The following is a 25277-nucleotide window of genomic DNA, read 5'->3' on the forward strand; positions in this document are numbered from 1 at the left end:
AAGAAAGACATAAGTGGAGCTCAACACTGGATACTGTCTCATCGAAGAGGCAGAATTTACACATGGTAACTACATGATTTGTCTTTTTTAATAATTAATTTTGGAATTGGCTTCCTTTTGCTTATAGTTAACATTCTTGCTTACATGGTTGTATAATAATGATAACTTCTTTTGTTTCTATAGTAAACAGTGTGACCAAAACCAATTTAATGAAAGCAGGACTGGTATTACTGTTCTTCCTTTAGGTGAAACTGAACTTTGTGGAGTTAAATTCTGCCCTGCAGATATCCAAGTGGCTCCAAGTGAGCTGGTAATAGGATTCGGCTTTACATTTTTCTCACATCATCTGACTCCTGTAAAACTTTGAGACAAAACACAAAGGTGTTGCTTAGTTGGGTACCTAGCCACAGAGAAAGATTCACTCAGATTCGGTGTTTTTACTGGAGTGAACCTCTCCAAGGCTTGTGCTCAGCCTGGGGAGCAATTTGTGAATATTTTGTTGAAGCATAGTACTCACAAGCACTGTCTTACACTTGCTTTTCAATAACATCAGAAAGGAAGACAAGCCCTGGTTATTTTCAGTCTGCTAGCATCTACCCATATGTCGTTAGTAAAAGCTAAGCATAATTTACTGTACACAGAAGCTACCGAGTTTTCTGGGAGTATCAAACACAACATGATCCTGCCACACTTCAGAGCAGAACAGGAGACAACAGAATGTAAAGGATTATGAAACAGCTGGATTTCCAAAGCCCTCCCTTCTCCCCCTCAGGTTGGACAATTTCTTCAGTCTCTTAAAAGTCCAGAACACCAAGGACACGGTGGGAACAGGCTGCCTCTGTAAGAGAAGGAAGTGAATATGTGTGCCTCTCTGTGCAGGGAGCAGCAGGAGCACGCAGTAATTTTGGCAAGGGACTTGAGAGCATCCATCTTCAGAAAAGAATGGGGAAGGTGGTTTTCCTGCACTAGTATGGGTATTTGATCCACAAACTGTGCAGCTCTGCTGGACTGTAATCATAGCAGTGAGGAAATCAGGCTCTTTGGATGATCTTTGCCCCATGTGTATGAGAGGGGCATTTTGTTCTCTCAGATCCAAAATCTCTCTCAGTACAAATCCTTTTTTTTTATTTTGTGGGCAACAGACAACAATTTATTTTATGAAGAGAAAATATTCACAATGAATGATCATTCCCCAAACTCCATGCTGGAATTCCTACAACAGTACCCCATAAGCATCCTCAGCAGGCTCTTATTTTCCATTCCTATTTACAAGATCAGAACCCCTGTCAATGACTCCTAATTCTAGGGGAAACAGAAAGCAGTGAGGTAGTCATGCAGTGGAAAAGGAGTTAAGCCAACAACTGAGGTCACCACTATAAAGGAATAGTAACATATAGCAGAGTTTTCGCTATTAAAATGGCATGGACAAATCAAAAAGAGGATTCAACATAGATTAGAAAGTTCATCAGTACTTAGACATTATCTAAAATTATGACTACTGCATGATCCCTCTACCTTTCACAAAATAAAATTAAATCAATACCTGGAGATACTGTCACGAGAAGCTGCTGAATCTAAACTATCCATTCTTTCAGATGCTTGCAAACCAGAAGCTTGACCGGGATTTTTATCAATTGAGTCCAGTCCTGACTCCTTAGAAAGTTTCATCATATGGTTCTGGTAGTACATATGGATGCTCTCCCGCGTTGGAACGTTTCCCTGTGGAAGAGAGTGGAGGTAGAGGTACATGGCAGGGGGGAGATGTATTCTTCAAGGGACTGGTTTCTTCAGTCATTTGGCATGGAACAGACTAAGGACTGTGCAAACAGCTTCCTAGTAAATAATAACCTCCCACCAGTAGTTTCTTTTTCAGAGTACAAGTCAGATTCTGACTTAAATTACCACTGCACAAAGTGTTGGGTTTTCAAGCAGAACTGGAGCAATGCAAGCAGTTTCAGGCTATATATAGCCAGCAAAACTCTGCTGGGTGGACTGCAGATCATTCAGCATGAAAATGAGGTGTGGGCTGGGACCATGGCTCAACCTATACTCCAGCAACTTTTGAGATATCTCTTTTAGACAGCTGCACTGACTCTAAGAACAATCATACATCTTATTACTGGTCAGTAGCAGTTTTTCAAACAGAAAAAAAAAAAAAAAAAAAAAAAGGGAAACCAGGTCATGTACAAACTGATCTAGATTTTTATTAGTGTCCCAAAATAAGAATTTATTCATGAAGTATGGATACAGTTGGAAAACCATGACAAATACACTGAAGACCTTCACTCTTTCTCTGTGACTTCAAGATCAAGCAAGTTCATGAAAGGATGGTTTTATTAACTGTCAGCCCAGATCTGGGCACAGAATCAAGTCTTTCTGGCTATGATACTGCAATCAAGAATTCTAAAGGCATGTCATAAGAATAAAACTGAGAATTTTATAGCCTGTTCTTAGGCAGAAACACATCCAACTCATTCCACTAGCAGTTGCATTGACTTCAGAAGATACACTGAGAGAGAAGATTGCTATTCTTGAACAGTCATTTTTAGGACTTAGAATGAAGCCTTATGCAAGGACTTTTTCCAGCTAAAGTAATCAAAGTACTCTAACATACTGCCCATAGTCCATTTATTAGTATTATTAGTTACTAGTATTTCAACTCTGGTCCTCTACACTGTCCCAAATGTAAAATTTTCAATATCTGAAGTTTTGTCAAAAAAAAAAAAAAATCTTAAGAACAAAACCTGAAACTCAAGTTTTTAATTAAGTTTTTTTTGTATACAAGCTGTGTTGCTTCTGCAGTAATAAACGTGCCATTATGACAGCTTGCCTCTGAAATTATGGCACACGCCACATTCTAGCTCAACTGCAGGTGTGGGATACAGGACAAGAGCTGTAACAGCAAAAGTGCCCCACAACTAATGGAGGACTCAATTTCAGGTTCTTCTGTAGCTGGAAGAGAGACCAAAGGAACTTCATACATCAGGTTAACTGTCCCCGACTCCATGTCAGAGAAAGAAACACATCACCATGATGGCTGCAGCAGGTTTCTTGGGCAGCAGTGACAGGCATGGGACTGCTACAGAGACTTGGGGATGCTATGGAGGGTTTGATGATTCTGATGTTCATGGGTACCAGTATTTCACAGAAGAGGACAGAAAGATCCTAGAAAAAACCCTGAAGTTTAAAGCTATTGACTAGGGGGATATGATCTGAAGGACCCCTAGTACTGGAAGATTTAGGATTGAAGCAGAATATACCAGCCTACACAAGGACATATGAGCTCTACTGTAATCAAAATAGCATCAGGCTGCTGGCAACATGAAATCAAAATAAATAAATCTATTGGGAACAAAAGGTAGGAAAAAATATATTAAGTTGAGGTAAGAAGTAGCAAAGAATGATCAAAATAAGGTCCCCCAAAAGTAATGGCCATAAAAAGGCAGTTAGCCTGCCTTCTGCATAAATGTTAAAACTCTAAAAACTCAGGGGCGGTGAGAAAGAATCATGTGATTTTTCAGTGAGGATGCTGAAATAGCAGGGACTTCTGAGACCTGGGGCAAAAAAGGACTACTGCTACAACACTGTACTATCACAGTATGAATTTTATAGCAAGGATGGAATGGAAGATAGCTTGAGAAAGAGTTGGTATGGGTCAAAAAGCATAAAGTCTAACAAATTAAGTAAATTCACTGTGCCAGGATTATCACAGAGCTTCTGTGGGTGGACTTGAACCAATTAATATTCAGAAACTATAGTATGAAGGCTTGATTTTTGACCATCAAACCATGAGTGCACTAGTGCCTGTTAAATATTAAGGAAGATTACAGAAGGTGCCATCAGAATAATAATGTACAATAATTCAAGTTAATCTTCAAATGTACTTATGCAGAATAAGTAAACATCATGAAAGAGCCTGCACGCACACACACACAAGTCACCAGAATGGAAAAGACCAGGAGGAAGAACCAAGAAGACATCCTTCAAGAAGTGAAAGTTATGAGGAAAACCAAAGAATGAACTTTCTAGAGTTAAATGTAAAACTTCAGCAAATTAGACCAAAAGTGATGCTGAGGAGTAACTTGCTAAAATAAAAAGAAATCTGATAATAAAAACATTTTCAAGAATATCATAAGAATCAGCTTCCAGAAAGCCAGGGTATCAACAGGTCATCAAGACATAAAGAGGTGTAAGGGAGTTACGGCAACAGGACAAGAAAAGACTGAATTTTTTCCATCGCTTTTTGCTGCAGAAAAAGTCAACGACATTCCTGGACTAACTTGAATCCCATGGAATGACTGGACTAATTATTTTATAAAAGACAAGTCTGAGAACAAACCAATAAACTGAGCACTGACTGGAAGGTCCTCACCCAAGAGCTCTGCAGGAACCAGTGGGTGAAACAGTGCCAGGGGAAGAGAAGGTAACACCAATCCTTAAACAGGACTTCGGAAGTGATCCTGAGTGACCCTTGTAAGAAATTGAGTGGTCATGAAATAAACTGACAGCAGACTACGTCTACCCCTTGTACTTATCCTCCATTAAAAGACCAGAGACAAAGGGCACAAACCAATGTTTTTTCTTTACAAAGGAAGAAGGTCATTGAGTGGTTCCTCCCAAGGAGTTTTACTGTCCAGCATATTCAGAAATTACCTGTCTAAGGAGGAAAATAGCTATGTGATAAAGTTTGCAGATGAAAAAAATTATCTGGGATATTCAAGTGTAAAGCTGACTGAAATACTACTGAAGAACTTGATAAAACTGAGTGACTTGGTAAAAAATGGTAAGAAATGCAATGGGAAAAGTAACCTAAACTGTATATACATAATGACAGGCTTTACGTCAGCTTTTGTTAGCCTTAAAGGTCTTGGGCTCAGAGTTTATAGTTGCTCAAAATAGGCAGCATTCACGAAAAATCAAAGGCACTTGACTGTTAGATCTCACTAGGAAAGCAAAGGAAAACACATCATACTCCTGTATAAATCTGTGATTCACCCACACCTTGAAAACAGTGTGTAGTTCTGGTCATCCAGTCTTAATAAGGCTACATTAAAACCGGAAATCATGTGAGGAAGGACAATAAAGATGATCAGAGGCACTGGATGGATTCCATGTGAATAGAGGCTAAAAAGAAAGGGACTTTTTAACTTGGAAGAGAATGACTGAGGTGAAGACTCCATGCAGATTTATACAATCAGGAATACTAGAGAAAATGGAATACATAGCTGATCCACATGAGACCCCAAAGTGATCACAAGTGGGTTTAAAATGAACAAGAGTAAGTAATCTTAAACACACCATATGAAATGACACTACAGAACTCCATATTGTAGGATCTTCTGGAAGCCAACATTAAAAATACATTAAAGAGGGACTAGCCAAACTCCAAGAACATAGATTCCTTGGTACTATTAAACATAATGACCCAGATGCAATTTCTGGTTTAGGGCGCCCTAAACCATCCATTGCCACAAGCTGGGGCATATTCCAAAGAAGGATTTATTTTGAATATGCCACATTTCTTTTGCTCTGCTTTATTTATTTATTTCTTTGCTATTATTATTATTATTAACCACTTACTACTGGACACCTTGGGGGAAAATAACAGTAACCAAACACTAACACTGAAGCACTCCTCTCTTCATGCTCAGTGCCTCCTGGCCAGACTGAGTACAGATTCCCTCAGACCAGGAAAGCCAGCTTCTCGAACCTCCTGGGGTGGGAGGCAGCCTGCTTATCTTGCCAGCAGATGTCGACAGTGGCTGGGCGATATGGGGCTTTATTAAGGTCAAGAGTACTAATGTGTTGTTGACCTTTTTGACCTATTCATCTCTGAGACAGTCTGCAGCTTTTAACAAAAACTGGAAAGAACTAAAAATGAGGCTTCTATGCCATGTTTCCAGAAATAGTTGGGTAGCTAGTGACATATGTAAAAATAACCTGTGCTTAAAACGAGAGCTTTATCCAACTTCAAGGTATCACCTACTTGCATTTTGAAGATTTAAATACATTTTTAGTTACACTATCAACATTAATCTTTGATAATAATGGGTTTTACCAATACATAACTAGTTTGTGGAGGATCACATAGCTTCATTGTGAGTGAAGAAAATTATGCCTATATTGTCAGTCATTTCCAAGGCAAGCTGGTCTAAAAAAGGCTGAAATATTCAGGCTGAGGTAGTTTTTGAGCTGTTTAAAATGCCATGCCTTCTCCTCTCTACTTGAATCTATCCTGTCCCCTCAAAAGCACACTTTATCACAGGAACGTTTCAGCCAAATCCTTATAGGAACCTCTCAAAGAATTATTTTTCCAATAATTTGTTTTGTGTCCAGATAATAAATCAAGTAATTTATTATTTATGTATTTATAGAACAGCAAGCAGTAAAAGAGTCCAGACCTATTTTTAAAATGCATGTATAAGTGAGATTTTTAAAATTTTACTTCTTAACACAGTGATCTGAAAAGACAACCTTTCATTTTTCACTGAGCTGGAAATGACATTAGCAGACAAAAAAGACCAAAGGCCTTACCTTCTTAATCTCCCTGGTCAGCATACATCGCTCAATTCTTAGCACAGTGGAGATATCGATGTGCTCTCTTGAGATGGAATTAAGCCAAGCTGTAAAACTGTCTAGTGTTGCCAGGAAGAGGACCCAAGTGAACTTCAAGATATTAAATATCCTCTTGATGATGTTATCTAAAAGAGAAGAAAAGCAACAGAGAGTTAATGAATGCAAATATCTTTCGTTGTATTTCTGCTTGCAGTTAGATTCATTTTTCCCTTGTTGTCTAATAATAATAATAATAATAATCCAGGCTGCAAGACCCTGTCATAGTAAGGAATCTCCGAAGATAGTTGGAGGCCTTTTTGCTGTCTGGGGCATCTTCCTGCCTGTATGTCTAGACTTATCATCCCTTTTCCACCCCGTAATTCCCTGGTTCTGCAATCGCTAGTCATATAAACAGTCCCCGATTTTAGAGAGATGCTGTATGTACAGGTCTGCAAAATGAAACCCAAAGATTTGGGCATCTCCTGAGAGCTAGTAGTCAACATCCCCAGCTCCTGTGATCTCAGCAGCCGCTCAGTCAGCGTGTTGAGCTGAACCCCATACCTGTCTATTTACTTGTGTGAATTTCTCTCTGCAAAGTTTGCCTTTTGTGCTTGAACCTTGCTTAGCTGAGTTTTAAACTCTAACCTGCCTAAACAGTCTTTGAATCTCTCCCTGTTTTCCAACCACCTAAACACACCTCTGTGTATTTACTGTTTCCAACCCCTTTTTCTTTTTTTAAATAGGCTGCACTACGTCATCAGTGATCTCAGATCAACTAGCCCAACTAGGACAAATCATATAAATAATTTATATAATATTACTCTTGCACCATTTTGCCAAAACAGTACACTTTAGTAGCTTTATTTTCCTCAACACAGCTGTCTCAAGTTAATTTCTCGTTTCAGTAGTTCCTTTAGCATTAGCAACTGCATTTCTCACCCAAAAAGAAGCACTTCCAGGTTATTTTTCTTCCACTCACAAACATACACACCACGTTACAGTTCTTATACAGTGTTGTACAAATACTAAAAAAATCCCTTCCAACTAGCCAGTTTGAGAGCTAGTTGTCCCTGCTAGGTTGCAAATCCCAGAGCACTAGCTATAAATATCAACTTTAGAGTAACCAGCCTAAGAAATAATAGAAAACTGTCAATAATCTGCCATCCAGGTACAAAATATTTGAAATGGATGCTAAGGAGCCAACCTATGTGCTAAAGCATGATGCTTTCAACAACCTCACTTCCTAGCTGTACCACAAGATGGCACGCAAAACTTTGTGGAGTGCACATTCGCTCCTTACAAATAATGCAAAGGTGAAGTTGTACTAAAGCAAAAGATTTCCTATGGAAGAATGTTCACATTTCTCCGGGTGTGCAGGCAGGGCTGTATGCACATACATGTGGAGGGAAACTAAGGAAAAATCCATTAGTGGTACCTTCCTGCAAAGTGGATGCTGAAATGGCAGTATGTGCTAGTTACCTGAGCAATGCCATGGAACTGGTCTGGTATCTTTGAGCACAAGAGCATTTAGCCCCCTTCACTTGGTCATTTAATTATTTCAATAATATTTTGCCCTTTTTCCAGGCCTTTTCTATGTCATTTAGAATTGGAGATATTCTATGATTTATCTACTTAAATTTTGTTCACTCATATTTCAATGTGCAGGTCTTGAAGCTAAGGAAATCGTGTCATTGGAAATTAAATGTAAGGCTGTTTCTACTTCAAGAAGCATCAATTTCCTCTGAATTCCAGATAATATTATGAATAGGTTAAAAGAAAATACAGCACTCATACACAAAAATATACAACATAGAAATGTTCTTTTTTAACCCACACTCTTCTTCTTTAATATACTGACTTCAGGAGAATTCCAGCTCTCAGGTTAAAATTATCTTTATTATTGACCACCACTGCATGCCACAGTCTCACCACAGTGCTTTGCCAAGCACTTCCAGTCTAATCTGAAAGGTCATTTTTCTCTCTGGAATGGAGGTGATTTAGTATACATTTTTAATGATGCTGTAGCTGTTCTGGCAGATTTGCTGTTCTCCAGAACTTTTTAAAAACAATCTTCTGGGGATCGATCGCACCTAAACATCTTCAGAAAGGGAAACAAATATTTATTTTCTGAAGAAACTGTTATTCTAACTCAAAAGGTCAAATGCAGAGAAGGCTTCTCTCTGCCTGAGAGTGTGAGACAGGATTTGATCTAAGGTTAATAATGATACTAATGCTTTATTAACAATTACCATCTAATTTTTCCAACCAACTTCTTTAACAAATTTTACCTAGGACTGGTCAAAGTATTTCAATGAAAATATAAAGCACCTTCAATTGACCATTTCCAATATAAATTAGTTATAAACTTCCTTCTCTTTCCCTAACCCCCTGTGTAGCACCAACGGCGTTTCCCTAGAGATGCGTTTAAGTGATTCACTTCAGTGTTTTAACACAGGTAACTGTATTGCCAGTAACAAATAAAAAAATCTCCCCAAATCCCACAAAAAAACCCCTAGAGCAATGCAACTCATTTATTTGAGACCACTGCTCTTGTGAGAAAGAAATGACATCTCCCACATCCTTGTAAGATCTTCTACCTAACATGTAACATCTATCTGTTACTCATTCAGGGATACTATTCTAACTGGAACTGTGGGAACCAATTTTAAATAGAGAAGAAAAATAGCTTTTGAAGACAAAGTCTCACTCAAGGTGGCCATGATGAAGATTTACTTAAGAGGAGAGTATGTTTTCTTCTTTTACTCTAGTTAGAAACAAAGAGCCAAGCTTAGATTTATGACCTATTACACTTCTTTCTAGGAAAACTTTCAATATGGGCAAGATCTTGCAAACTGCTGGCATTTCTTCTGTTGTGCATCCTTAACCCTGGTTATGAATGAAAAAGGGTAAGGTTGGGAAAATCCCGTTTTTTTTAGAGGCAATTATTGCACCTTGCTGAATGGGTGAGTATCAGGCAAAAGCATTATATTAACCTTGCTAAAACACACTGAAAAAATACAAAGTCTTTCTGCTAATAATAACATATCAGACATTCAAAATCAATGCATATTTTAACACAGGGCTGTATGCAATCAGGACTGGAAGCTATGCTTAGGTGTAAGTTGTTCTCTAAGTAAAATATACAGCAAGTGATCAAGCTTGAGCCTTGTGTAGAGAATGAATAGTTAACAGTCCAGGAGTAGAAGTTCCTATACTCAGGACTTGAAAATCTGTCAATTGAAAACCTGAAGTAGTTAGGAAGTTCTCACTGCACAGGTTAGAGTGGATTTTGTAGCTTTTACGCAAGCCTGGGATCACCACAGTGCTATCTCTGTGATACACTGCTTACGCCACTGGTCGCAACTGCAGCGTAACAGCAGAGAAGCCCTCTTTCTGCCTTCATACCTGGTCCATCAGATTTCTTCTTGACAGGTTCCTCTTCGCTGTCTTCACAGTCTGCATCAGTACCACCTAGTGAAAACAGTGAGCGTTACGCCTACAGAAGCGTGGATGTAAATGCCATTCGAGCTAGAAAATGCTGCAGTTACTAAGCAGTAGCGAGTGGTTGCTCCCCTGCCACTATAACAGAAAGCACATTTCTGTTCCTGAAGGAGTCAAGCAAGGGGACAACCCTGTCAGTGAAGGTGTTCACAGATGACCACCCCTCTCTTGCAATTCGCAGGGGCATTTTCTTACTGAAGAATGCTGCTGAGCAAGATCATCTGTCGGAGTAAACGCAGGCAATTTCCCAGTCAGACCGCTTCCACCCTCAGCAGTCTCACACTCCAGCTCATTTCTTCAGCTTCTGCAAAGGGCAACCTGATCAGAGCTCTGACCTCCTCCTGCCTCTGACCCAGCAAACCCAAATGAACTGAGTGGCACCTTCAGGTTGAAATGAAGCGGCAGAGTTGGTTTGAGACTACCGCATGCTTTCATTTAGGCCTGCAGCAGAAGAGCAACGTGGAGTCGCAGGCAGAACCAAAGGACAGACAAGTGACTCTCCTTCTATTTAATATCCCATAACTGCAGCTACAGCTTCAGTGGCAGCAGTCAAATCATAAAGCTCCCTCTTTTTGACAGGTGAAGATGCCAAATGGAGGAAAAGTCCAGCTAATTCAGCCTGAATGGCCCCCCCTCCACATCAAGAAGTTTCTGAATTTCTATTTTCTTTTCTTCTTTAAAAAAGGAGCAAAAGATGAAGAGGTATGAACCACTTATAAACTGATTTTTTTTGGAGGCATGCATGATTTTACATGCCCATAAAACCCTACTAACATTTGTATGTTTTCCTTTTGCTGCCAGCTGAATTCACTGTGGTGAATTCACTGGTTCACAGATATTTGGGTTCCTCAGTGAGTACAGCATGGAAAGTGAAAAACATTTCTAGATGTTCTTCCCCATGTATCAACTCAAGCTTCTTTAGGCAACAATATAGGAAATGGGGCAAAAAGAAATAATATGTGGCTATTTCAATGAACTTTTCTTACAGCTCCACTTGAACTACAGCTCTTCGGGAACTTCCTCATGAAACAGTTCTTTAACACAAAACGTTAAGTCTGTCACATCCAAAACTTTCCCTGGGAATACACATGAATTTATGATCGAAATGAGAGACTTTGAGCAACCCTAGAAAAAGCTGGAGAGTAAGATAAACCCTTCCATGAGGTGAGGGACTGAAAGGGTGATGTCCTTCCTCTGCCTGATTCTGGCCAAACACCTGGCATTGACACTCCCACATTCTGCAGAAATGCTGTTAACTACCAGGTTATTGGCTTTATAAAGTTACGCCTTCACAGGGTTATGGCTTTCTCTTGCAAGTACTCTACTTCCACAAATGTTTCCATATAGTTGATGTTTTCTGCAATGGGTTGAGTCTTCCTACTTGGCAAAAGTTCTGGGTGTGTGTCTTGCAACTCCTTGGAAAAACACACGTATCTCCCCTTCTCCTTCACACCCCGCAACGCACACTGTGTACAAGGGAAGGACGTGGCTACGGCCGGCCTTGTCTTCGGCCGGGGCAGTGACAGGCAGCCAGGCACAGGCTACTTCATTTGTCCAGTTCCTAGCCAGAACTGAGAGCACTGGCCCTCTAAAACTCAGCTGCCTTTCACTACCAGGAACAACAGGCAGTCTAGTTAACGCTACTTTTTTTAAAATACAGAAGCCTACCTACCATCCCCAGATCCTTTTCGCCTTCGCTTCGCCTCTTTCCCGAAACTTTTCTTCTCTTTGCGCCTCTGTCGTAGTGCTGTTTTAGGGTCAGTAATCCAGGCCTGATAAACAAACTGGAAGGAACAAACTCATTTATTTGAAGGTTCTTCAAGTTTTGAGAGTAAGCCATAGAGTAATCCACAAGCAGGTCTATATAGTTTGAGTAAACGCATTCAGATCTGCAGGGGTAAGGAAATATTTTGAATCCCAAATCAAACACCTCCCTTGCAGATCTGCTGAGTTTTCATGTGCTATTTTTGCAAGCATAAAACCAAATGTGAAACACTTGTGGGTGAACCAAGTTTCATTAGAACCCACAAAAATTCGTGCTCTGAACTTCGGGAATTAATGCCCTGTTGTGCATATGGGTTACTTCACCTGAATCTCTCCATTTAGTCCAGTATTTCTACTTTATCATTTTACAGGCAAGATGCAGAGTAATGGAAACTTTAAAAGAAAGTGCTGCAATCAACTAACTAAAGCATCAAAAGCCGTAGTGATATCTCAGTACACGTATTTGTGCTTGTACATTCATCGTACTTCAGGTATTTTTTTTTCACCTCTGCAGATCCCAGTGGAACATTTACAGAGTTGCTCTCTGTGCACAGTCCCAAACCTGGCAGTCAGGAATTCCTCAAATTTCATCCTGATTTTGACAATGGCTCCCTTTGTTCCTTCAGATAAGTCACTGATAAATCCTTCTGCTACTATTTTTCCAGTTGTAGAATGAAGACAGTAATACTTACCTGTGTATCAAGGGGATTTTATGGGGCCAATTCCTGCTCACAGCACTCACTCAGATCAACAGTCTGTTGACCTATATGATTACAGGAAGCATGGAATTGGCCCAAAATATTTATAAATGCTATAAAAGTGAGCGCACACACACACGCAAAAAGTAAACAAAAGTTACCCCAGAGTAACTTTTTGAATAGTTCTGCTCAGGCTGTGAAGAAAGGTTACAGAAAAAAAGCAGTAACACTCATATCTTTTTGCCCTGTATGACATAGAATGTGAATAACAGAAACTAAAGTAACTGTATCTTCTCCACAACTCCTTAGGACAAAAGATCTTCTTTTGTTCCATTTATGGTTTTCATTGAAAAGTAGTAATCATCTTCAATTAGCACTGCATTGTCTTCTATTTCTAAGCAACACAGGCTAGTAACAGAGACAGGGCAGGGAGGCACACAGATGCAGACACAAGGGTAAAAAAAAAAGCACAGTAACAAGACAGCTCTATTAATTCACAAGACAAACATGCAGACAATGACAAGAACACACGTGTATCTCAGTGAAGCTGGAACTGCCCCTGATAGGGCAGAATGGTAATATTTCTATTTGGTTTATTTATGTATTTAAAATTTGCATACACAAATTGCTTTGGAACATTAGAAGCAATTTTTTAAAACTGTCAAACTGACTTTTAATGAATTTAAAAGGGAAAAATACTTTGTTCTGTTTTGTGAATATATACAACAATGGAGAGGGACTTACTTTGGTACTGTTGATAAGAAAGTTCTCTTCCAAATCTCTCAAGGTCTGTACATTTATTTTTATATGTCTGACTTGCTCAAAACAAGCACCACATAAGAAAATGCGTGGGATCAGAGGCACTGATCTCTCTTTGCTTTGTAATATGTGTTTTCTACTGAAGGTGATCTGGGGGAATGGTGATACTTCAGCGACCTAATACTGTGTTACTTACTGAAAGTCAGAAACTGTCAAAATCTGCTACTGAACAGTTAGCTGAGAAACTGTAGGCTGGCCACAGTCATAGTATGAATAAAGAAACTGGAGGTAAAAGGAAGACTTGGAAGAGGGTAGAAGATTAGAAAGAAGAAAGGGCATTTGATTAACAAATTTAATGTAACTACTTATGGTAAGCAGTGGATATTTTAAGAGCTGACTGGGTGCACACATATCTATTACTTCAGATTTTTACCACTGGACCAACTTTAAATGCAGTATCTTTTAGGCCTTGGGGCTGGTTACGCTCCTTCTGTAACACTCACTCCTTACAAATATCATGTCACATATATGGAGTGTAAAATGATACACAGTGCTCAAAGGTAGGAAATGCTAAATGTATTCAAGGAAGACAAGAAAGAAGATGCACAAATCTTTTTAATGATGATGAAGGCCAGAAAAGTAGACCTAAAAGGGGCAGAATGTGCATTTTACAAAGGTTTTACCAACTTTCTGAGATCAATTACCACGGTGTCCATAAGATACATGCAACCTGATGTGACCATCTTGTATAGCAGTATCAGAAGAAAATGAGAATTTGGGTCTGCATTTTCTCTCGGGGTTGCACTTAAAAAGAGATAGACCACATTTCTTGTGGCTTGACCACTCTGAAAGTATGATATGTATTGCATTTACTAGGAATGAAGCTTTGGCTGTCATTATTTTCTTCAATCATTCATATAAGAGGAAAAATGCAGACGAGGAGAGAGGTATACATTACATCAGGAACTATGGGATGGGTCACATACTGAGCACTCACAAAACGTCAAGTACCTTTGCTGCTTTGATTAAATACTGAAGAATAGTTTTGGGCAGTTTAATGACAGACTTTGGCAAGGCTAAAATGGCTGAAGCAAATTTCCCAATAGCTCTCTATAAAGAAGGACAAAGCAAGAGCAATTAGTAGAAAACAAGAAAATATTAATAAAAAGTATCTACTGAATGATTGTATCTAGATTATTAAGAACAAATTTACATTCATAGACTTGAATATGAAAAAAGAGCACTTGTGACGTTCAAAATAAAATTTCAATAACATGATACTTAAGTGCCTGTGTTCTCTAACAAATAAAATCTCCAAGTTAACCCTTGAAGTGACTATTGCACACAATTTACACTAAAAGAAAAATCAACAATTAAAAATAATGCTTTAGCAGACTCTACAACAAACAAGTTCACTTTGCTAGTATTTTTATTAAGACCATGTGCATGGTGATGGAGGGCAAATAAGGTATGATGACCAAATGATGAACAAGCTTTTCATAAACAAAACCAATTTTCTGTTCTATATAACTCCCCTCCTACATAAAGCGATCCAACATCTTCATGTTGCACATATTGCAGAACTGGCCACCTATACTGAATGTCTGACCAGATTTTTGAAATAAACAGATCCTCCATCCTCAGATTAATAGTTTCAGCACGGAGCTTTAGTAAGTAAGACCAAAAGAACAAAATCCACAAAACCCAGAGTAAATGAAAGAACCTGATTAGGTTTAGAGAGTTTAGAACTCTCTAAAATCTCAGTGCTTGGCACCAGCACATCTGAACAAAATGTTGTCACCAGTTTTTTAAAAAATCAGCAGAAACAAGAATGCAAACCTTCCTCTGTATCTGCATGAAAACCAGAAAGAAAAATGACCTAGAAATTCATGAGCCATTTTTATGGTCCAAGGTGAGTTAAATGCAAAATATACAAAAAATTCGTGTAAATCGCAGAAAATAAAACTTATCACATTAATTTTCATCCAGATTTGTTTTGCCTTTTTTAGGGTCAGGAAAAAGTCTTTCCGTGTCATTAACACATAGGCAGTTTAACAAATGTAATCAGTTGGTAATGCAATATAAGTATATAAACTAAACGCACACTGTATCAATGAATTAAATAAAGTATTTCTTCTTGTAATTCACTCATGTTGTCTGGGAAGCTTTGTTTGAAAGCTGTTGGCATAAGGAACAGAAGAGTGTGGAGGCAGTTTCTTGCTCTTGCTTGGGCTGGGCTTTCAGTAACGCACCAGTTCTGCAGTGACATGAGCTTGCATGTCGATAGGAATACTCATCTGCAAAAAGCTACCCCTTTGCTTAAGCTTTAAAGTTACTGACCTGAAAAAGTTCTGTGGTATTTCTGAAAATTTTCAGCAAGTAAAACTTTACTCTTATGAAGATTAAAGCAATCCTACATGCATGAGTAGTGCACTAACTTCTTCACCCAAGTTCTTCATTTAAGCCAGTGGATTCAATACCTGGTACTGTCTAACATCAACCAGTCTATATGCAGGAACCCAGTTAGGAAAATTCAGCTATCTTTTTAACATTACAATATCCTCTTACTTCGACACAGTCTGTCACTTAAAATGCAAACATATTAGTTCACATTATCCTGAAAAGAGAGAAAGTGATGTGGTCTCCTTTTGCAATTTTAAATGTTAAGCTCTTTATAACCCAAGGATGTATTTCTCTGGTCCACTAGGATGAATAATAATATTTTTTTAATTTTTTTTTTAAGGAGGTATTCTTTTCTATGAAAAAATTGCTTACTTTTGGGATCATTTCTTCATGGAATGATAACACCTACTCAAAACCAGAAAACCACTGAAGCATTGTACAGCAGTGCCAGAGGCAAGTCAGCTTCCTCACTTGTCTTTATTGCAGTGCAGAAAAAATAAAGCTCAGATTCTTAACCTTTGTTTTTGTATTTTTGTTTTCTTCAGGCATAAGTGAATGAAGATATGATTTCACTACAGTTTCTGTAGGAATTTGGCAATGCTTAAAACAGGCAAATTTGCATTTTAAATTGGCAAGAAATTTAATTTCCAATACTTTTCAGGTCTACTTTAGATGTACTGGCTGCTTTAACATATGTGCCTGTGTTATGAGAAGCCTACATTTTTTTTCCAGATGTCAACTAGAAAGCAAATTACCATAAAGTACCTGAAAAGCAGATTTTTTCCGAGGCTCTTCCTCTTCTTTTTTCTCCTCTTCCTCTTCCTCTTCACTATCCGTCTCAAACAAATAATAATTTCCACTTCTGACCACTAAGTGAAACAAAATATTTTCTTATTTTTCTGAAAATTCTATTCTCAACTGCCCCAAGACATATGAACAGCCAGCCAGTCATTTAAAAATTCATAACCAGAAGAGGTGAAAACAGAGAAGAAGCAAGAGATGAAAAGGTCTCAGGCAATTTATTTGATGTTAGTCTGTGATACTTTGGGCATGAATGGGAACTATACAAGAACTAAGGAAAACATCACCATGAGAAGAAAATGTAAAGAAAAAGCTTGAAGTATATCAAGTTACTAGGTTACATTTTTTAGAAAAAAATGGCAGTTAAGTCTAAATTAACTGGGAACTGATGATCATTTGAGGGAGTAAAAAAAGCCCAGCAGGTAAGTAAATGAATTTACATGAACAGTACCACTGGACAAAAAATACAGAACTTCTCTTTAAAATGCTGAGGCATCCTTTAAACTACAGAATGGGATGGTATTAGTCAATGCTTTCTTCAAACATTTAAGCTTTGATGAGGTAATGGAAAACCTTGGTTTGTTTAAAGCAAATCACTTGGATTCTATTAATGGGATCGCAAATGAGTTTCAATTTTTTGCCCATGGATTCAGAAAGATTCTGAAACCTTGATACAGTAAAGATGCACAGTGAATAAGCTAGGCCTTATATCCTTGAACAGAAGTAATGTTTTTATTTCTCAGATGGTAACAGGCCTACATGAATGAACAAGGGAAACAAAAGAAATGAAAAATAAGGTAATGAGCAAGAGAAAAATCAAAATCACAGCATTACATTCAGCAGTGAAAACTGGTAAATCATTTCCACATTTAAGTTGAGATATTTAAAGTAACAGTTACTTAGATGAAATGTCACACAATCTGGACAAATGGAGCAATACATATTTATATTGAAAATTATATTTGACCCTCATTACAGGTTTCTGGAAAAGTAACAATTGCTTTAATTCAATCATACCTTGAATTTGTCACAGATCCTCTGTGCACAGATGACCACACGTAACTATCATAGAAACCTCAGGGTAAGCACACTGTGAAATTTGCCAGAATTCTATTGGATCCGAACTTCAGCACCTAAAACTCCCTCACAGAGGGAATTTTGTGCCTCATGTGTCTGGTTATGACTTTTAACATCAATGCATGCTCTGCAGAGGGACAGAGAGTCCACTTCAGCAGCTCTAATTGCTGAACCGAGGTGAAAAGAAAGTTTGGAAATTTCTTGGATCAAGCAAATTAATTATTTGGTGTCGGGTCTTCTAAGAATGCCCATTTAAAAGTGCATTAAAGAGATGAACGTATTTTAAGAGCCAGTAGTCTGCAGTTCTCTTTCACAAAAACGTATCTTGTAGTCAGCAACAGAAATTGTCCACACAGAAGATCAGCAGGATAAGGTCTGACATCTAAGGGAAACCTCCACTGCAGCACAGTTCCTTAAAGGCTCAGAGTAGCACCTGGTCAAACTTGGAACACCTGAGCTGGCAGAAAACAAATCTACAATGATCCCCCTCCAGAACTTTTAGGTTAAAGTGTATCTGAGGGGACACTGTAACGTAGTGGTACGTCTCTTTTACAACTAACGAGGGAGGTATGATTGAATAGCAATAATGCATTCTTGCACACATCAAAATGGAATAAGAAGTGTGTTAGTCACCTACAGGGATTACTAAAGACACCAAATTCTACTAGTAAGACAATTCATGGCCAGACTGGACTTGTGGGACCCCTCTCCTACTGCAAAGTGTGACTTTCTACTGAGAAAAGGGACTTGCAGGCTTTCCTTGTGGGATGAGCTGGAGGAGGCAGAAGGGGAGCCATGCAGGAGACGTCAGCATCCTCTCACAATCTGCTTGCGCCCAGAAGAAAAGAGCTCCTCAGGGCAGCTGCACGTACATCAGACACAACTCTGTGCCCCAGGAGAAGCTGAGGACCTTGAAGCATGTGGCCCTAACTCCTGCTGATCTTTGTGGGGCTCCCTAAGTAATCCACAAGCACAGGAGGAACCATACCTCCCTGCGAGTGTCGGTGAGGAAAGCCTCACTGATGTTTCCTATCTGTTCTGCTCAGACCCAAATTCATGACTGTGTTTTAATTCCTATGATATACAAAATGAGGTATCTTTCTGTATAGTAAAATCATAACAAGTGGTATAAAAATAACAATAAAAATCTAAATTAAATATCAGAATTGGCATGAAACTTCAAGCTTGAACGACTTCAATATATACATATATACAGGCACAGCCACAAACTCAGTTACTGAGATGAACACCCATGTGTAGCAGAATGCTGCAGTTACAGCACAGTGTTTCAAAAAGGATGGATGGGGAATATCAGTCTATTTCTAGTCTGTATGTCTGTGAAGACTGACTGTCAGGACCATGTTTCAGTGAGTGTGGATGCAAGCATCATGGCAGGCAACCATGTTTGCAGGATCAGGGTCTGTGATGTTTCCCACAAGGTTTTGCATTATTGCAGTAAATAATTTCAAGAACGCTCACTGTTTAAATACCAAAACGCAAGTTGCCACCTAAGAATATTAAATAATGAGGGTGAAATAAGTAGAAGCCAAAGTCAATGTCTCTCTTTGAGCAGTTCTTCTTATTACAAAACCAGTGGTGAATAAACAAAAGACCATATCCCATTCCTTCAAAATCACCGTAGCTTGAAATTCTACAGTAAAAACTCACAAATTTTAGTTTTGATCTGTTTTGTCATTGTTGTTCTTAATGAAACTAAAGGGCAAGAAGTTTATTTTCATAAGACTTTTGAAAAGGGATAGGTCTCTCTAAAGTGGCAGTGTGCCCTTTAGAAAAATAAAGAGAGGCACAGTTTACTTGTGACTTGATAGAAATAAGCATACGACATTCTGTTTAACGCTGTTGGCAAATATATATGCTGGAGTTATAAATAAATACACACAGGTAAATGAAGCAGTATGTGGATGTGTGAAAGTGTTACTTGGAGTAACTCTTTTAAACTAAATGACCAGGCGCAATATAGACATTCATATTTAACTCTGGTCAGTGCTATACACTTGAATATTTTTTAAATCTTCAGAGGTTATTAAATACCTCATGTCTGAGTTCCTTCAACAAAGATCCAATAGAAGAGAGAGATTGCAGTCTACTCAGTTTTATTGTTTTACCCAATCCATAACATAGGGAAGAACTGTATTGTATGTCTGGAGTGGGCTAAAAACAAACTAACATCATAATGCAACAATGGTATGAGCGATACAGGCTAATAATTTCTTGTGCACAAGGCTGAACAGATTTCTGCTGTCAGTTAAACACAAAAAAAATGGAAATAACAAAACAACCAGCATCAACAGTACATTAAAGTGTGATCAGAGATATTCAGCTGAGCTCTACAGAGCCTAGTCCTGGGAATAGTCTTGCTGCCTTACTGTGGTACTCAGATTTCCACAGCTGACAGTAGAATGACTGATGAACCATGAAAAAAGATGTATGATGTGTGTATATGAAAAAAAAATTATGACTGATCTTAGAATGCATTGGCAAATCTTCACCTTCAAATTTTTAAATATACTGTGCTTTGCAGTAGGGGGGAGTTAAGACTTTTGAGGCCAAAGTAAGGTGCTTTTTGGTACATGTTTATCTGATTTGATATTTTTCTAAGAATGCCCAAAGTATCATGAGCTAGCTATGCTTCCAACACACAGAAGTTCAAAACATGGTTAAACTCACTCCTTGAAAATTTGGAAAATCTTGTTTTGAAAAAAAACAAGCCTTCTATCAAGTCACAATCATAAAATCAGGCATAAAACAAACAGGTCATGGGAATGCCTTCATTCTGGTCAAGGATATAAGGGTTAAATCCACATATTTGTAAGATGATTGAGAAAACCTACTGGAAGCATGATCAACCCAAGGCCGCCACCACAGCTTTTTTTTGCCCTTGGCTTTCTCTTTGTCTGCTTCTCCTAAAATAAAATATGTCCAAATATTAATTTTACAAAATGAGAAACATGTTTCTTACACTGATTAGTCATTTTTAATTTCTCTCAAAAGAGTGAAAATTTCATGAGCACATCAGATGTTAGATCTACTGAACACATTCAATATTAAAATCATTCAGAAGCATGACCACTAAGCAGAAATACTCTGGTTTATGCAGCAGTTAAAACAGCATTCTACTCTAAAACAGCTAAAAAGTTCAGGTTTGTGTTTTAAAACACACAGTCACAGTTGAGTGTAATTTCAGGAGGAAAATCTTTTCCCTCGTCTCAAATCCCCTTATATTTCAGGCTCCAAAAAGTTTAAATCTAGTAAGTGCTGATCCCAAGTCAGTGCTAGAACTGTGGCACTGGATAGTTATCATTTTATCTGTTCCCATGTTTTAAACCACATTTAAAAGTATGCAAACATTTCAGTGACTGAAAAAACCTCACAGCATCCAGAAAATGTTGCCGGAAAAATGTGACTGCTACCTATTTGTAACACTGTGGTTTATATATGATGACTGTGTTCAAAACAAACTTCTGCTGCTATTCAGCTTTTTGCCAACAACTGAAAATTAACCAAAAATAACTTACAGAAAACCATTTTCTCTAAACCTTCTTGCAGTACAAAATCCCACATTTTTTTGGCTAAATCAAACTCCAAACTGATACCGAGCTAGCAACCTTGTTATATGATGACAGTTTTGAAGAACAATTTGTCATTTGTCCAACTATTAGATCCTTAGCACTTAACCCCAATTACGGTACAACAATAGCTAATGGTACCTTCATCATCTTCTTCAGAAACCTTCCGAACCTCTGGCCCCTCTGAGGACTCCTGGGTCATGCTTAGCATCCTCTCTTTACCCTTTTTGTATTTTTGCTGCCTGGCTTTGATGCGATCCATTCTAGCAAAAGGAAGAATCTTATTAGATTGATGTCTCCACCCTTTCTGACCCACCCTGAAAAACAAGTGTTAAACACATCCATTCACACCCACTCACTCCAACATTTCTAATGGAAAGATACATTCCACACTGTCATTAACCCTGCCCTTAAACATAAGGAGTTAAATGGCTCTGAAGGGGCTGGCTGGAAGGGTCAAGCCTAGATGTTTGCCCACTGGTCAGTGAGAGCTGGGGTGCATGCTATCACATGAGTGTTTTACCTATTCCCCCTCAACTATCTCTTATCATTTAAAAAGGAAAGAACTGCTGTCAGGAGCTACAACGCAGCAAATGAAGCTCTGAGAAAAATGGACTTCTGCCTAATGCAGTGGTTTTCCTGAAACATGCCACTCTGAACCAGGGATGTGGCTGTTCCTGCACTATTTGTGCTACATCTTCACCCCTGAAGCTCCTTTGTCCCACGTATCTAGAAATGCAAAAGACTTAAACTGGTTCAGTTTTGTCCAGATGTAGGCAAGCCTTCAATTCTCCTTCTTGCAATCCTGTAGAGTTAGCACAATCTGGTCTTTTAAGACTTCTGTGTTTTCACAGTTTGAAAAATGGTAGTAAAAAAACCCTGAAGTCAACAGGAGTAAGTTCTTTCAATACAACTGGATTAGAAGCAAATGATTCACTAACTTCAGTGATCAAAATGGACTTCAATACATTTATTAATCTGTCCATTTGTTAGGGAAGAACCACCCATTAGAGAGGAAAAAACTCTTTCATATCAGCTAGTTGCTATTATTCAATAGAAAATTAGATTTCTTTCCCTGTATCATTTATCTGCTGCTGAAGCGATGCTACATCAGTCAGGACAACTTGGTTGTTCAAAACTTCTGGCTATGCTCTTCATCCTAACAAGCCTAAACGGTATGAAGTACTGATGCACATTATTGAATGACATAAAACAAGCACCCTTTAATGTTGAAGCCAGACATCCTCCAAATACAAACTAGCGATTTTTAGAGAAACATCCATCAGCTTTGGCATTATTGCAAGTAGTATCATCTCCTTGATCTTAAACTCGGCAGAACTAACAGAAATGAATGATTTCCAAGACAGGCACGTCCTGTCAGTTGGGATAAGACTGACACAAGCACAGAGCAGCAACAGCAACAACCCAATACAGCTTTGGGGGAAAATCCCAGGCACGTGGGTAGGGAGCCCTGTCCCTGCAGCCTGCTGATGCTTCTTCCAATTATGCAGGCATGGAAGAAGCTGCCAGGTGTGGGCTTTGACATCTGGTTAGGAAGCAGTTACGGCTTTTCATGCATGGTGGTGGAGGAGCTTTGAAAGTTTTTTGCAGTTAGTAAAGAAGCATGCTGGCTGCACCCAACAGAAAGCAGAGTGGCTTACTGGCTGTATAAAGAGAAAGGATCTTCAGGCCAGTTAAGCTGAATGCAAATATCTTCAGTGAAGGTAAACATACGTATTTTGCACTCAAGCGCTAGCGGAAGAACCACAAATAAAACGGAAGCAACAGGCATCCAGCAAATTTTACCAGGAATACAGACACACAGAACAAAATCCTAATAATGGTAAAGTCAATGAGAATATTGTCATCCATTGCAGCAGGGCCAGGATGCTACTCAGCTTCCTTAGCCTGTAGTGATTTCAGGCTATTTGGGTGGCTCTTAACTACAGCTTCCCTAACTAGGCCCTTTGCTGTTCCAATTTCTGGTTGTTTATTTTTTTTTTAAATCCAGTTCCTGTGTCTCAGTCTCCTATTTTCTAACCTTCTAGGCTTGTTCTTTCAAGTGAGACAGGGTTAATATGGCACTTCTGATTAGTAATCTGCCTACCCTTTCATGAGTTTCATTGGGGATTTGCATTTGACTGTTCTACTCTTCTGAGAGATGGGGAGAGACAAATTGAGAGAACAGCAGGATAATTAGTGGAGGGAAAGAAGAGGAAAAAAGATCCCCCCCCATTTCACTTGCATTGCATGCTTTCATACTACACAAAACAGGATAACCTAAAACTACAATTGAGCTGGACCTCTACCAAAGAAAAAACATAGCGGAGATACAGATCATCTCTTAAAGAGAAGACTGTATGGTCATGTTACTAGGTACTCAGGCGTGGAAAAGTTAAAAGCTGATCTTCTTAACCTGTCATCATTGGATTTCAAAGGTTTAGAAGAACCTTCAGAATAAGCAGGAGGGTTCACAACTTCTCTTTTGATTTATAGGAAACATCTGTTTCCATTACAATTTCAGGCTCACTGAGGAGCAGGTAAGTCAGTCCATTCCACTTTGATTCTTTATGATAACCTCACAACCTTTGGTCCTAGAAATGTAATTCTATGTTTAAATGAAAGTTTAGATTCTGCTGTATGTTGTCTTTTTGGAAAAGATTACTCTAAAACTACATAATATTGGAATACCTAAGATCTCTGAATGCCCAGAGAGTAATTTTTGTAATTGCAAAATCATACTTCAAAACCTGATCAGCATTTCTATAAAAGAAGGTGCTAGAAAAATACCAACAATCAGTGACATACATGCACATATATGTGTGTATATATATAAAAATACATTAAATACATACTGTCTTTTCAGTTGATCCATTGATTTTTTTTCCTCTTCAATTCTTGCCTTTACAGCCTTGACAATTGTAGCCTGGAAAAGCTCAGCACCCCTACAGCAGAAATGGGGGCAGAAGAAAGGAAAAAAGGAAAGGAAACATTAAATGTTTCTAAGTTCCTTTATGCCAGCTAATCACAGAGAACTCTGTGTTCCCTATGGACATGACCTCATCTGCATAAAACAAAATTAATCCAAGGCCTGAAAGAAATAATCAATTACTCCAGAATACTAATGTGTTTACAGTGAATCATTTCAAGATCTGGGGCCAAATGCTGTGATCCCTATTCAGCCTGGAAGTCCCTCTAGCAGCTGTTCATGGAATTCAGTTTCCAGTCCTCAAGGACACAGAACATGGGTGGGTTCAAGGCTGAGCTAGGACTTCTTGCACACCTCCAGGATTTGGTCTTTATAGTCATGTCAACGTTACAATCACCTTGTCCCTCTGCCTCAGCCCCCTGGAAGTTGTGAGCAAAGTCCAGCTTTATCCAGGGCCATGATGAGCATAGCTTCAGCTTCACTTTTACCCTCCGAACACTACAGTGCTTTCAATCTGATGACAGAAATCCTTGAGCAAGTTTCTGGTGTGCCAAAAGAATACGGCTTCTAACTCCATTTCATGAGAAATGTAATCGACTCATTGATTTGGATGTCCAGATCACACATCTTGGCTATTCTTCATTATTCACTCATCAGCTCTTGAAGACTGTCAAAGAGCCTCGAAGTCTCTCTCAAAGAAGTAGCATAGATTTAAAGCCTTTCTTTTGTCAGGAATTCAGTAAGAACAGCTATAGTTTCAGAAGTCTACTTCTAATTAATTTTTCTGTGAGATTATTCACTCTTCCATGTAAGATGCAGGATAACCACAACTACATTTTTTCAAAGGAATACATCAAGATTAGGCATCATTTTTGTCCCCAAGTACAGTAAAGTACAACAAAGAAGCACACGTTCACCTTAGCAACTTGATCACACCTGAATTCTTAGGGATTATTGAAAACTGTCACTGGATCCTCACTGCAATTGTTTGAATCACAATTTAATCTTATTTAGGTGAGGCATTTGTTCTTCACAATATTAACTTTAACTAGAAGACAGGCTCAGACCATGCTGTCTGAATCCAAACCTGACCTTCTCCATTGTCCATGTAAAGTCAAAGCTTGGATTTTAGCAAGGCAAGCAGCTAACTAAAAAAATTAATTATATCACTATATTTATATTACCCTCCTTCCTGTAGTATCT

The 25277-nt window shown here is 38.6% G+C and overlaps 1 protein-coding gene across 1 annotated transcript in view; it reads right to left on the minus strand.

The window, feature by feature from the left end:
* PIEZO2 (piezo type mechanosensitive ion channel component 2) overlaps window positions 1-25277 on the minus strand; it is a 311773-nt gene that overhangs the window by 28284 nt on the left and 258212 nt on the right. The window contains exons 30-38 of the mRNA XM_049830271.1: window positions 24001-24090; window positions 21287-21408; window positions 20411-20482; window positions 16446-16549; window positions 14289-14387; window positions 11729-11840; window positions 9961-10026; window positions 6535-6701; window positions 1544-1719 (exon numbers count right to left, since the gene is read on the minus strand). Of these exons, the coding sequence (XP_049686228.1) occupies window positions 1544-1719; window positions 6535-6701; window positions 9961-10026; window positions 11729-11840; window positions 14289-14387; window positions 16446-16549; window positions 20411-20482; window positions 21287-21408; window positions 24001-24090 (1008 nt within the window). The remainder of the gene's footprint in view (window positions 1-1543; window positions 1720-6534; window positions 6702-9960; window positions 10027-11728; window positions 11841-14288; window positions 14388-16445; window positions 16550-20410; window positions 20483-21286; window positions 21409-24000; window positions 24091-25277) is intronic.

This window comes from Accipiter gentilis, chromosome 27 (genome assembly GCF_929443795.1).
Source record: "Accipiter gentilis chromosome 27, bAccGen1.1, whole genome shotgun sequence".
Lineage (NCBI taxonomy): Eukaryota > Metazoa > Chordata > Aves > Accipitriformes > Accipitridae > Astur > Astur gentilis.